This window comes from Delphinapterus leucas, chromosome 4 (genome assembly GCF_059928025.1).
Source record: "Delphinapterus leucas isolate spDelLeu-1000000601 "Yukka" chromosome 4, BTC_Dleu_Yukka2, whole genome shotgun sequence".
Taxonomy (NCBI): domain Eukaryota; kingdom Metazoa; phylum Chordata; class Mammalia; order Artiodactyla; family Monodontidae; genus Delphinapterus; species Delphinapterus leucas.
In genome coordinates, this window is record NC_143132.1 from 141,051,362 (window position 1) to 141,066,392 (window position 15,031).

Genomic DNA, 15,031 nt, shown 5'->3' on the forward strand with positions numbered 1-15,031 from the left:
GTTTTAATGATATTAAACCAGGAAGAGGACTGGCACGCCACTCCTGCCTTCAGGCTATTTTGAATGATGATGGGGAATATGCATTGATTATGTAAATTATTCAGAGTTAGAGTTCTTGGGCTTTCTCCCCATCCCCTCCCCTCTACAGTAGGCTTGGGTCTGACCTCAGATTGACTTTTACTGGGACAGGAGATACATTGCTTTGCATTCTTTTCATCCCTAATTGCCAACATCATGTCCTTGGCAGAGCTGAAATCTGCCTGTGAGATTCCAAAGACCTGGATTCTGGTCCAGCTGTTCTGCTGCTCCCTCCACAGCCTCAGTGTCTCTGAACCTGGCTGAGCCTCAGACATCTCATCTCTAACGTAAGAATGAGGACGGTCACCTGTGCCCTGCAGCCCTTCCAATCCATGAGCACCCACCTCTAAGACGCCTTCTGCCTCACGGATGCCGTGAATTTGCAGTGTTTCCCCCATTGTTACATTCTTAAATAGGCACTTTATGAAATCTCAGTGGAGGTTGGAATCGTTTCAGCTGTACCTAGAAAAGTAAATATTGCCGGCTCATTACCACAGATTGGGTGGGGAAGTAATATCCTTTGTCTTTCTGTTTCTTTCAGCCATGGAATTCCATGAACACTTGCACAGCATAGGCACCAAGGAAGGTCTGAAGGAACGCAAACTGCAAAAAGCTGTGGAGAGCTTTACCTGGAATATTACCATCTTAAAGGTATTTTCCGAGTTGTTTCTGATGCTGGTGATTTTGCATCCTTGTTCAGCATGTTTCTTCCTGTTAGTATACCATTTCCTGCACTGTCCATTACCAGCCACTTGAAGCTATGGCATGGTCACAAAAATCGAATGAGAACTCTTCTTTCTGGAGAGCCTGCTGTGGGCACAGTAGCTGGGCAGTGCAGCTCCGAGGGAGAACAGGGGACTCGAGCAGTTGGCACCTTGTGGATTCTGCCAAGAAGGGAAAGGATCTGCATTTCGTCCTTAAAGCATCGTAAAGTTCATAAATGCCAGTTGCTACATGTGAAATAGAAAGCATTGATTACAGAGGAATGACTGGGAATTTGAAGATTCTAGTTCTTCAGATTTCATTCAATGCTTTAAAGTATAATCACAGCCTTAATGTCAATATGATCCCAGGGAAAAAGTAGGATAGAACTGTGAGGGGCATAATCAAAAGAAATATGTAAAGGAATTGCTATTTGAAAAAAATTTCCCTTCAAGGGAGAAACCATCTATATCTGTTTGTTTATCTGCTTCCTTCTTTCTTTCTTTTCCTTTCTTTCTGTCTGTCTCTCTCTCCCTCCCTCCCTCCTTCCCTCCTTTCCTTCCATCTTCCTATCTCAGCATGACCATTTGAAAAAATTAACTTTTATTACTTTTATTATAAAAGTATATTTTTTCATTATAGAAAATGTCAAAATAGCATAACCAAAGGTAAACATAGTCCCACTGTCCAGGGTCTTTTGCTGTACATTCTCCCAGTCTTTTTCTCTATGGTATATATAATATGACATGATTTTAAAACTAATGTTATATATGTGCCTTGAAACTTTTTTTGCATTTTGTCTCTCTGATCTTTTCTTTATCTCAGTGTTTGGGACCTTGAATAATAATAACACAGAAACATTATTTCACTCTGGGCCTTGGACAGCTCAATGTAAAATTACTCTCCGGTTCACCCTCCAAACTTTCTTCTCAGTTGAATTCAAAAGACATGATCACAGCTGCCTCTTTTAATTTCTCTGTTCCCCTTCAAGTTAAAAGATCCATCCTGCATCCCTAATTTTCAAAGTAACATATACTCATGTAAAAAAAATTTGGGAAATACATACATGTAGATGATAATAAACTACAATTTAGACAAAAAAAAAAGATCCCTCCTGCAGCTGACAACAGTTTTCTGATTTAATTTAATGAAAAGTCACCCTTTCACAGCTAGCCAACTTGCACTTTCTCATCTTAAACCCTTACTCATTTTTATAATAAGTCATTTTCTAAACGTCTTCAAATACTTCCCTTCCTACACATGTACTTTTTTGCATCTCTGGATCTTCTGCTTAGTATTTAACTCTGGTCATTTGCAGTTCAGTAAACAGCAGATAGAAAAATTTACAATGAAGAGGAATTTGGCTTTACAACTTGCTGACTCACTCCCAACCAGAGATGGGGTTGTACACTACCAATTTCCTGCAAACCTCAGGAGAAGATTGCATCGTAGTCTATAGCCCTGTTGGCTTTTATTTTATTATAGGCAAAACAGACTTAGGGAGCAAACTTTTCATCTGTCAGCTATCCTTGCTACTCCATTCTGGTCCAGGAACCAGCAGCCTGGGCCTCACCTGGGAGCTTGTTCACAATGCAGACTCCCGGGCCCTGCCCCAGGCCTGCTGAGTCAGAATCTGCCTTTTTACAAGATCCCGGGGGATTCTTATGCACATTACAGTTTGAGAAGTACTGGGCTAAGAACCCCTGAAAATGGGAGGCTGGCGCACATATTCATGAAAAACAGCTGACATAAAGTAATGGCTCAGGTTTTAGAAACATGAAATTGAACCAAACAGCTACACTGAGGAGACTGTTTTCTTTTGAATTATGTCCAGGAGATAGAATTAGCACCTCAGACTTACGTACATATGGAAACAAACGTATAGAACGGGGTAATAGATCTTTTTAAAATTCCCAGAGTAGTATTTGCTGTAGCTGATGTTTGAGTATGGTAGAACCCAAGCGCTGAGTGGGGAAGAGTTGGAGAGGTCTGTGTGTCTTTTCTGTACAGTAGGAGGGCTTTTTTCATTGCTGCATATTTCTCGGGTTTAAACTTTCTTTAGGAGAATCAGTGCCGGTGGAGTTTTAGACATGTTTGGGTCTGAGTTGAGCTCCCAGCCTTTTCCTGGCAGGAGGGGATGGGTCCCTTGAGTTCCCCTCACCACCTGTTCTTTGCGCAGACCTTGGAGTCCAGCCCTCCAGGGCCCTGTGTGGTATGTAGTTGGCAGCGGGTGCCCTCATAGGGGCACAGAGGCTTGGGGAAGGTTCCGGACTTTCCCTCCAGATGTGCTGAGGGAGCCCCGGAGCTGTGAGGCCAGGTGTAAGAATTACCTGGGTGCTTAAAACATAGTCTCCTAAGCCCCACCACAGACCTCCTGGGTCAGCATCTCAGGGGTGGACACAGGAATCTGGCTGTGTGACACGTTCCTCAGGGGATTCGCAGGCACCCTAAAAAATTGAGTGCCACCACTCGAGTCAAATCAGAAGTGTCTTTCCTTCTGAATCACCCCACTCATGTGAACGGCAAGGGAGGCAGGGTGGCCAATCATCGCAGGATGAAGGACTTGCAGTGTGAGAGCCGGGGTGATGGGTCACCCCCAGAGCAGGCGCCCGGCCACAAACTCCTTTCGTCCAAGGATGTCCAGCCCAGTTTTCATGAGTCCTTGCTAGCTTTGTTTAGTTTTTTCAACTTTAAGAGTTGCTTTAAAATACAGAAATGAACGAAGGAGAAGTGTCACCTCTGATTCCATATCCAGAATGACCCGCTGTTAACATCTTGGCATATTTATTACTTCCAGTCATTTTTTTCTTTGAATAAAAATCATTCATTTGTTTTTGTAAATATGTCTTCATTTTAAAGAACTTTTTTAATGTATAAAAGATAAGTTTTAAAATGACCTCAGATCCTCCCTCTGAGAAATAATTATTATTAAATGTAAGTGACCTTATTCCAGGAACCTTTTTATATGCATATGGATGGATGGATGGAGATACATGTTTCTGATCCTGAGTCATACTTTTTTCCCGTTTTTCACATCTTTGATATTGGTGTGTATCTTATAATGCATGGCATCTTTGCATTGTAGCCTAGTTAAATTGGAGTGATTTTCTTCCTTAGTGGTGTATAAAATAGTGGTATGTATGTCTCATAAGTACTAGTGTCTCAGTTATTATGAAATAAGGTGTATCAATAGATAGAATCCCACTATAATTTCTCTATTTAATTTTTTTAAGTACTAAGTTTCACTTCACTTAATTTAACAGGAAAAAAGCAAACCATAAAGAAACTAAATGAATTGCTGAACAATTTTTACCCTAGAGGTTTTTCTTTCCTATAAAATCCCTCTGAGGTTAAGAAAAGAGACTATGAAAAATGTTAATTGGAGTCATTTTGTTGGGTTTTTGAAAGCTATACATTTCAGTTATAAGCTTTGTTGGTTGCCCTTCTGCTATGAAAGATGAGTTAGCACTTTTTAATATTTCTGGGTGGGCAGTTAGGCATATTGTTATTTTTCCATTATCCAGGTTTAAACATCACCAGTTGGCTCCGGACTGTAGTTCCCATGTTGCTTACTCTAAGCTCAATATTTAAACTGGTTCGCTCTCACCACCAGTCCAAGAAATCGCCCATGCTTTTCTGTAGCCTGAGGGAATGGCGGAGAAGAGAGAAATCTCAGCTGGGGTCATAGACAGCCTTTGTTCGGATACTTGGACCCAGCTTTCTCAGAGTTTGTAAATGTCCTGTTCTAGGGTTTCTGCTGCATAACTGGGGAGAGGGTGTAATTCATTCCCGCAGGCTTCTGATTGCTTCTTTAATTCAGAAGCCAGCCCTCAAGACCTCACACTCATTAGATAGCACCATTCTCTCTTTTTTGATGAGCATTGTTGAGGTATAATTTACATAAAATAAAATTCACCAATTTTAACTGCACAGTTCAATGAATTTTGACAAATGTATATAATCATGCAGCCTACCACAGTGATGATAGAGCATCATCCCTAGAAGTTCCCTTGTGCCCCTTCGTAGTAAACTCCCCCACCTTGCTGATCGCTGGTCTGATTGCCATCTCTAGTTTCACGCATTCCAGAATGTCACATAAATGGAATCGTGTAGTAATAAACTTTGTGCCTGGCTTCTTGCATTTAGGATAATGCTTCTGAGATTCATCCAAGTTGATGTACGTTTCAGTAAGCTATTCCTTTTAATTGATGAATAGTATTCTATCCTATGGGTGTACCATACTTCGTATGTTCACTAGTTGATGGACATTTGGGTTGCTTCCAGGTTTTACCTATTAAGAATACAGCTGCAATGAACATTCACGTTCAAGTCTTTGTGTGAACATATGTTTTTATTTTTCTTGGGTAAATACCTATGAGTGGAATTGCTCATATGGTAAGTGTATGTCAGACTCTATAAGAAATTGCCAACTGCTTTACAAACTGCTTTATGAACTGTTCCATTGTGAATTGCCCCCAGCAGTGTTATGAGAGTTCCAGTTACCCCACACCCTTGTCAACGTTTGTTATTATCAGTTTAGCAAGTCTAATAAGTGTATAGAGTTTGAGCATCTTTTTGTTGGGGTCTTTGTTTTTTTTAGATTTTTTTTAAAAGATCATGATGGGCCTTAGTGTGGCTTTCTTTGTGTTTTTTCTGCTTAGAGTTCTTTGAGGTTTTTCTATATATGGATTTACAGTTTTCATCAAACTTGGAAATTTTTCAGCCATAGTTTCTTTAAATTTTTTTCTGTTTTACCCTTTCTCCCCTCTCCTTCTGTAACTCCATTTGTACATATGTACTGCTTGATACTATCCCATAAGTCACAGATGCACTGTTCATTTGTTTAGGCCTTTTTGCTGTTTGTTTTTTTTTAATAGTTTCTAGTGCTGCAAGCAATGCTAGTCTTCAAGTTTTCTAGTCTTCAAACAATACTGCTGTATGTTCTACAGCGTCTAATCTGCCATTAATCCTGTCCGGTGGGGTTTTTATTTTGAATTTCCTGCTTCTCTTCTTTGTGCTTATGATATCCTCTCCCTCCCTTTGTGCTCATGATACAATATCCTATTGTATATTTACAATAGCTTTTGTAGCCCTCCCTCCCTCTCCACCACTACCCTTGCAGCCGCTTTGCCTCCCTGAGCTCCAGAGAGGGGCTGTTGGGCTCTGTTTGGGAAGCTCTTCAGGCAATGAGCTGGACCTTGTGTCCATACCCCTTCTCCCAGGGCTCCCTGTCTTGCACTATCTGAAAATCATTGCTTTATATGTTGTGTCCAGATTTCTAGTTGTGTGTCAGCCCCATTCTTAACTTTTCCATCTCACCTCTTTCTTCCCACCCCCTGTCCCATCATCTCTTCTTCTCCATCAAACAGAAGTAAAAGGAGAAAGACACTCAGTTTATATCTCTCCAGGTTGGTGGGCTGTTAGAATTTTCAGGACCTAAATGGGAAAAGAATTTGAAAAAGAATAGATATATGTATATGTATAACTGAATCACTTTGCTGTACACGTGAAACTAACAGCATTGTAAATCAACTGTACTTCAATATAAAATAAAAAATTTAAAAAAATCATTGCAGAACTTCCTTCCCATATTCCTGATGAAATGAGCAAAAAGAGTAAAACTGTCAAACACACACACACAAATACACAAACACAAACAGCCACCCCCGCAAAGAAAAGGATATAACATAGTTTAATAAACTTCTAAAACTCACAGAATTCATACTGGCAATTCATAAAAATCCTGAACATTGGGGTACATGTATCCTCTTGAACCATGATTTTCTCCAGATATACGCCCAGGAGTGGGATTGCTTAATCATATGGTAGCTCTGTTTTTAGTTTCTTAAGGAACCTCCATACTCTTCTCCAGAGTGGCTGTACCAATTTATAGTCCCACCAACCCTGTAGGAGGGTTCCCTTTTCTCCAGCCCTGTAGGAGGTTTCCCTTTTCTCCACATCCTCTCCAACATTTATTGTTTATAGACTTTTTAAAAAAATAAATTTATTTATTTTATTTACTTATTTTTGGCTGAGTTGGGTCTTTGTTGCTGCACACGGGCTTTCTCTAGTTGTGGTGAGCAGGGGCTACTCTTCGTTGTGGTGCGTGGGCTTCTCATTGCAGTGGCTTCTCTTGTTGTGGAGCACAGGCTCTAGGTGCATGGGCTACAGTAGTTTTGGCACGCGGGCTCAGTAGTTGTGGCTCATGGGCTCTAGTATTTAGGCTCAGTAGTTGTGGCACACGGGCTTAGTTGCTCCGTGGCATGTGGGATCTTCCCGGAGCAGGGCTCGAACCCATGTCCCCTACATTGGCAGGTGGATTCTTAACCAGTGCGCCACCAGGGAAGTTCCCTGTTTGTAGACTTTTTGATGATGGCCATTCTGACTGGTGTGAGGTGATACCTCATTGTAGTTTTGATTTGCATTTCTCTAAAAATTAAAAATGTTGAGTATCTTTTCACACGCCTCTTGGCCACCTCTATGTCTTCTTTGGAGAAATGTCTATTTAGGTCTTCTGCCCATTTTTTGATTGGGTTACTTTTTTGTTTGTTTGTTTTTTGATATTGAGCTGCATGAACTGCTTGTAAATTTTGGAAATTAAGCCCTTGTCAGTTGCATTGTTTGCAAATATTTTCTCCCATTCCATAGTTGTCTTTTGGGGTTTTTTTTCATTTTCTTTGCTGTGCAAAACCTTTTGAGTTTAATCAGTTCCCCTTTGTTTATTTTTCTTTTTATTTCCATTACTCTAGAAAACAGATCGAAAAAGATATTGCTGCAGTTTATGTCCAAGAGTGTTGTGCCTATGTTTTTCTCTAAGAGTTTTACAGTATCTGGTCTTACATTTAGGTCATTAACCCATTATGAGTTTAGTGTTAAAGAACATTCTAATTTCATTCTTTCACATGTAGCTGTCCAGTTTTCTCAGCACCATGTATTGAAGAGACTATCTTTTCTCCACTGTATATGCTTGCCTCCTTTATCATAGATTAGGTGACCATAAGTGCATGGGTTTATCTGTGGACTTCCTGTCCTGTTCCATTGATCTGTATTTCTGTTGTTGTGCCAGTACCATACTGTTTTGATCACTGGAGCTTTGCAGTATAGTCTGATGTCAGGGAGCCTGATACTGCCAGCTCCATTTTTCTTTCTCAAGACTGCTTTGGCTATTCGGGATCTTTTGTGTCTCCATACAAATTCAAAAAAATTTTTTTGTTCTAGTTCTGTGAAAAATGCCATCGGTAATTTGACAGGGATTGCATTGAATCTGTAGATTGCTTTGGGTAGTATAGTCATTTTGACAATATTGATTCTTCCAATCCAAGAACATGGTATATCTTTCCATCTGGTTGTGTCATCTTCGATTTCTTTCATCAGTGTCTTATAGTTTTCAGAGTACAGGTCTTTTGCCTCCTTAGATAGGTTTATTCCTAGGTATTTTATTCTTTTTGATGTGACAGTAAATGGGATCGTTTCCTTAATTTCTCTTTCTGATCTTTTGTTGTTAGTGTATAGAAATGCAATAGATTTCTGTGTATTAATTTTGTATCCTGCAACTTTACCAAATTCATTGATGACCTCTGGTAGTTTTCTGGTAGCATCTTTAGGATTTTCTATGTACAGTATCATGTCATCTGCAAATAGTGACAGTTTAACTTCTTTTCCATTTTGGATTCCTTTTAGTTCTTTTTCTTCTCTGCTTGCTGTGGCTAGAACTTCCAAAACTATGTTGAATAAAAGTGGTGAGAGTGGACATCCTTGTCTTGTTCCTGATCTTAGAGGAAATGCATCCAGGTTTTCACCATTAAGTATGATGTTAGCTGTAGGTTTGTCATATATGGCCTTAATCATGTTGAGGTATGTTCTCTCTGTGCCCACTTTCTGGAGAGTTTTTATCATAAATTGGTATTGAATTTTGTCAAAAGCTTTTTCTGCATCTATTGAGATGATCGTATGGTTTTTATTCTTCAATTTGTTAATGTGGCGTATCACACTGATTGATTTGTGGATATTGAAGAATCCTTGCATCTTGGGATAAATCCCACTTGATCATGGTGTATGATTCTTTTAGTGTATTGTTGGATTCGGTTTGCTAGCATTTTGTTGAGGATTTTTGTGTCCATGTTCTTCAGTGATACTGGCCTGTAATTTACTTTTTTTTTGTGGTATCTTTGTCTGGTTTTGGAATCAGTGTGATGGTGGCCTATAGAATGAGCTCTGCAATTTTTTGGAATAGTTTGAAAGGATAGGTGTTAACTCTTCTCTAAATGTTTGATAGAATTCACCTGTGAAGCCGTCTGGTCCTGGACTTTTGTTTGTTGGGAGTTTTTTAAATCACACGTTCAATTTCAGTACTTATGATTGGTCTGCTCATATTTGCTGTTTCTTCCTGGTTCAGTGTTGGAAGATTATACCTTGCTAATAATAAGCATTTGTCCATTTCTTTGTGGTTGTCATATAGTTGTGTGTAGTAGTCTCTTATGATCCTTTGTATTTCTGTGGTGTCAGTTGTAACTTCTTTTTCACTCCTAATTTTATTGATTTGAGTCCTCCTGCTTTTTTTCTTCATGAATCTGGTTAAAGGTTTGTCAGTTTTGTTTATCTTTTCAAAGAATCAGCTTTTAGTTTCATTGACCTTATCTATTGATTTCTTCATCTCTATTTCATTCATTTCTGCTCTGATCTTTATGGTTTCTTTCCTTCTGCTAACTTTGGGTTTTATTTGTTCTTCTTTCTCTAGTTGCATTAGTTGTAAAGTTAGGTTGTTTCTTCGAGATTATTATGTTTCCTGAAGTAAGATTGTATGGCTGTAAAGTTCCCTCTTAGAACTGATTTTGCTGCGTCCCATAGGTTTTGGATCATCATGCTTTCGTTTTCATTTATCTCTCAGTATTTTTTTATTTCCTCTGATTTCTTCAGTGATCCACTGGTTGTTTAGTATTGATAGCATATTGTTTAGCCTCTATGTGTTTGTGTTTTTTACAGGTGTTTTCTTGTAGTTGATTTCTAATCTCGTAGTGTTGTGGTTGGAAAAGATGCTTGATATGATTTCAATTTTTAAAATTTACTAAGGCTCACTTTGTGGCCCAGCATGTGATCAATCCTGGAGAATGTTCCATGTGTACTTGAAAGGAATATATACTCTGTTACTTTTGGATAATGCACTTAAAATAGCAATTAAGTCCATCTGGTCTAATGTGTCATTTAAGACCTGTGTTTCCTTATTGATTTTCTGTCTGATGATCTGTCCACTGATGAAAGTGGGTTGTTAAAGTCCCCTACTATTATTGTGTTACTGTTAATTTCTCCTTTTATGGCTGTTAGCATTTGCCTTATATGTTGAGGTGCTTCTGTGTTGGGTGCATATGTATTTACAATTCTTCCATATTCTTGTTGGATTGATCCCTTCATCATTATGCAGTGTCCTCCATTGTCTCTTGTAACAGTCTTTATTTTAAAGTCTATTTTTGTCTGATATGAATATTGCTACTGCAGCTTTCTTTTGATTTCCATTTGCATGGAATTCCTTTTCTGATCACCTCACTTTCAGTCTGTATGTGTCCCTAGGTCTGATGTGGGTCTCTTGTAGACAGCATATATACGGGTCTTGTTTTTGTATCCATTCAGCAAGTCTGTGTCTTTTGGTTGGAGCATTTAATCCATTTACATTTAAGGTAATTATTGATATGTATGTTCTTATCATCATTTTGTTAATTGTTTTGGATTTGTTTTTGTAGGTCTTTTTTCTGCCTGTTCTCTTTTGTTCTCTTCTCTTGTGATTTGATGACTAATTTTAGTGTTGTGTTCGGATTCCTTTTTCTTTTCTGTGTATCTATTGTAGGTTTTCGGTTTGCAGTTCCCATGAGGTTTTGATATAGCAGTCTATATATAAACAAGATTGTTTTAAGTTGCTGGTCTTTTAATTTCAAATGCATTTCCAGTATCCTGCATTTGTACTCTCCTCTTCTCACAGTTGCTGGTTTTGATATTTGTGTGTGGATGATTTCCTACCTTTACTGTATGTTTGCCTTTACTGGTGAGCTTTTCTATAAATAATCTTCTTGTTTCTAGTTGTGGCCTTTTCTTTTCTACCTAGAGACGTTCCTGTAGCATTTTTTTGCAAATGTGGTCTGGTGGTGCTGAATTCTCTTAGCTTTTGCTTGTCTGTAAAGATTTTGATTTCTCCATTGAATCTGAATGAGAGCCTTGCTGGGTAGAGTTTTCTTGGTTGTAGCTTCTTACCGTTCATCACTTTAAATATATTGTGCCACTCCTTTCTGGCCTGCAGAGTTTCTGCTGAAAAATCAGCTGATAACCTTATGGGAATTCCCTTGTTGCTTTTAGTCAGTTTGATTACTATGTGTCTTGGCATGTTCCTCCTTGAGTTTATCCTGCCTGGGATTCTCTGCACTTCCTGGACTTGGGTGTCTGTTTCCTTTCCTATGTTAGGGAAGTTTTCAGCTGTTATCTCTTCAGATATTTTCTCAGGTTCTTTCTCTCTCTTCTTCTGGGATCCCCATAATGTGAATGTTGTCATAAAGTTCTCTTAGACTGTCCTCATTTCGTTTCATTGATTTTTCTTTATTCGGTTCCACAGCAGTGATTACCATTCTGTCTTCCAGCTCAGTTATCCATTCTTCTGCCTCAGTTATTCTGTTATTGATTCCTTCTATTTTTCATTTCAGTTATTGTATTGTTCATCTGTTTGTTCTTTAGATCTTATAGCTCTTTGTTAAACATTTCTTGTATCTTCTCGATCCTCGCCTCTTTTCTTTTTCTGAGATCTTGGATCATCTTTACTGTCATTACTCTGAACTCTTTTTTGGGTAGGTTGCCTGTCTCCACTTGACTTAGTTGTTCTTCTGGGGTTTTAATCTTGTTCCTTCATCTGGGACATATTCCTCTGCTGTCTCATTTTATCTAACTTTCTGTGATTGCGGTTTCCATTCTGCAGGCTGCAGGGTTGTAGTTCTTGCTTCTGCTGTCTGCCCACTGGTGGATGAAGCTGTTCTAAGAGGCTTGTGCAGGCTTCCTGGTGGGAGGGGCTGGTTCCTGCCCACTGGCGGGTGGTGCTGGGTATTGCCCCTCTGGTGAGCAGGGCTGTGTCAAGGGGTGTGTTTAGAGGGCAGCTGTGGGTTTGGGAAGACTTTAGGCAGGCTGTCTGCTGATGGGGTAGGGCTGTGTTCCCGCCCTGTTGTTTGGCCTGAGGTGTCCCCGCACTGGAGCCTACAGGCTGTTGGGTGGAGCCAGGTCTTGGTGAGAAAATGGCTCACAGCATTGAGTACTTCCCAGAAGTACCACCGTCAGTATCTTTTTCTCTGCAGTGAGCCACAGCCACCCCCTGACCTGAGCAGGAGATCCTCCAATACCAGCACGTAGGTCTGGTCCAAGCTCCCATGAGAACACTGCTTTTTCCTCTGGGTCCTGGTGCACACGAGACCTTGTGTGCACCCTCCAAGAGTGGAGTCTCTGTTTCTCCCAGTCCTGTGGAGCTCCTGCGATCAAACCCTGCTGGCCTTCAAAGCCAGATGCTCTGGTAGATCCTCGTCCTGATGCCAGACCCCCAGGCTGGGGAGCCTAACGTGGGGCTCAGATCTTTCACTCCTGTGAGAGAACCTCTGTGATATAATTATTTTCCAGTTTGTGGGTCGCCCACCTGGCAGGTATGTAAGATGATTTTTTTTGTGATTGTGCCCCTCCTACCATCTCATTGTGGTTTCTTCTTTGCTTTGGGGAAGTGGACCCACCTCTTAGTGGACAGTGCAGCATGCCTGGATGGGGGCAGAAGGCATTGTGGTGGGCATATTTGCAGTGGCAGAATCTGTGAATGAAGCCGTTTCCCTTAAATGGGTGTGGGAGACTTTGTGAGGCTTGTCCTTACAGGATGATAATGTCATAAGATCCCACTTCCTGTGCTCCCACTAGATTGCCAGCCTCCTCCACCATCAGGTAATTGTGTTCTGTCGTACAGTACACAGCCCCTTACATCTCTGTGACTTCACCCACTGATGCCCTCAAAGCAGCCCAGACATACCCTATTCCTTCTCCTTCAGCATCCCTGTGAATACTTGGGCACTGTTGTATCTTCTCTCAAACCCCCGAGATTCAGGATGAGGTGGCTTCTGGTCCCTTCCTCATTGGGTCCCTTCATTTTCTGAAGGCTCTGGCTTGTCAGTGCCTTGTCAGTACTTGTCAGTGTCATAAGATGGGACAACCAGGATTACCCCCACACTTCAAATGCCTGGCGGGCTAACCCTCCCTGAATGAGACTTGGTGGTCTGATTTTGCCCAAGTCTGAAAACTATCTTACTATTAATATAGGCCAAAATGATGTTGGATTTTATAGCACCTGTGTCCTATCATGGACTTAAATGAAGCTTATTACAACCCAAGATGAGTTCCAGAACTGCTGCCAAGCCAGCGCTCCCTATACTGTGTCACTCCACGCTCAGAGAAAAACTAGAGATTAAACCCTGAAAGTAATTAGAGATTTGTTCTCTTTAGGAACATAAGACTTCTGCCAAAAATAAATAATTAAACCGGATAGTTTTAGCACCTGTTAAGGCATTAATCTTTCAAAATTTTATGTATGTAATTGAAAAATAGTTGATACAAATGTTGAGTTAATTCCTGCTGTACAGCAAAGTGATTCAGTTATACATATATATATATACACACACACATTCTTTTTTATATTCTTTTCCAATATGGTTTATCACAGGATATTGAATATAATTCTCTGTGCTATACAGTAGGACCTTGTTGTTTACCCATTCTGTATATAATAGCTTGCATCTGCTAATCCCAAACTCCCAATCCCTCCCTCCCCTACCCCCTTCCCCCTTAGCCACCACAAGTCTGTTCTCTATGTCTGTGAGTCTGTTTCTGTTTCGTAGATAAGTTCATTTGTGTCCTATTTTAGATTCTACATATAAATGATATCATATGGTGTCTGCCTTTCTCTTTCTGACTTACTTCACTTAGTATGATAATCTCTAAGTCATGCATGAGCTGCAAATGACATTATTTCATTCTTTTTTATGGCTGCATAGCATAGTACATTTTATATATGTACTACATCTTCTTTATCCATTCATCTGTCGATGGACATTTAGGTTGTTTTCGTGTCTTGGTTATTGTGAATAGTGCTGCTGTGAACATAGGGGTGTATGTATCTTTTTGAATTATAGTTTTGTCCTGATATATGCCCAGGAGCAGGATTGCTGGATCATATGGCAGTTCTATTTTTAATTTTTTGAGGAAACTCCATACTGTTTTCCACAGTAGCTGCACCAACTTACCTTCCCACCAACAGTGTAGGAGGGTTCCCTTTTCTCTACACCCTCTCTAGCATTTGTTATTTGTAGACATTTTAAAGATGGCCATTCTGCCTGGTGTGAGGTGATACCTCCTTGTAGTTTTGATTTGCATTTCTATAGTAATTAGCGATGTTGAGCATCTTTTCTTGTGCCTGTTGGTCCTCTGTATGTCATCTGGAGAAATGTCTATTTAGGTCTTCTGCCCATTTTTTAGTTGGGTTGTTTGTGGGGTTTTTTGTTTTGTTTTTTTTTGCAGTACACGGGCCTCTCACCGTTGTGGCCTCTCCCATTGCGGAGCAACAGGCTCCAGACGCGCAGGCTCAGCGGCCATGGCTCACGGGCCCAGCCGCTCCGCGGCATGTGGGATCTTCCCAGACTGGGGCACAAACCCGTGTCCCCTGCATTGGCAGGCAGACTGTCAACCACTACGCCACCAGGGAAGCCCTGTTTGTTTTTTTGTTGTTGAGTTATATGAGCTGTTTGTATATTTTGGAAGTTAAGCCCTTGTCAGTTGCATCATTTGCAAATACCTTATCCCAGTCTGTAGCTTGTCTTTTCATTTTGCTTATGGTTTCCTTTTCGGTACAGAAGCTTGTAAGTTTGATTAGTTCCCATTTGTTTATCTTTGCTTTTATTTCTATTACCTTGGGAGACTGCCCTAAGAAAACATTGGTGTGATTTATGTCAGAGAATGCTTTGCCGATGTTCTTTTGTAAGAGTTTTATGGTGTCATATCTTACATTCAGGTCTTTAAGCCATTTTGAGTTTATTTTTGTGTATGGTGTGAGGATGTGTAAAGCAATTTCATTGCTTTACATGCAGTGGTTCAACTTTCCCAGCACCGCTTGTTGAAAAGACTGTCTGTTCTCCATTGTATATTCTTGCCTCCTTTGTTCAAGATTAATTGACTGTATGTGTGGGGGTTTATTTCTGGG

General features: G+C 40.2%; 1 protein-coding gene across 2 annotated transcripts in view; it reads left to right on the top strand.

Annotated features, from left to right (window-relative positions):
- PLCL2 (phospholipase C like 2) overlaps window positions 1-15,031 on the top strand; it is a 195,898-nt gene that overhangs the window by 164,739 nt on the left and 16,128 nt on the right. For both annotated transcript variants that reach the window (XM_022561786.3, XM_089911181.1), the window contains exon 5: window positions 620-729. In XM_022561786.3, the coding sequence (XP_022417494.2) occupies window positions 620-729 (110 nt within the window). The remainder of the gene's footprint in view (window positions 1-619; window positions 730-15,031) is intronic.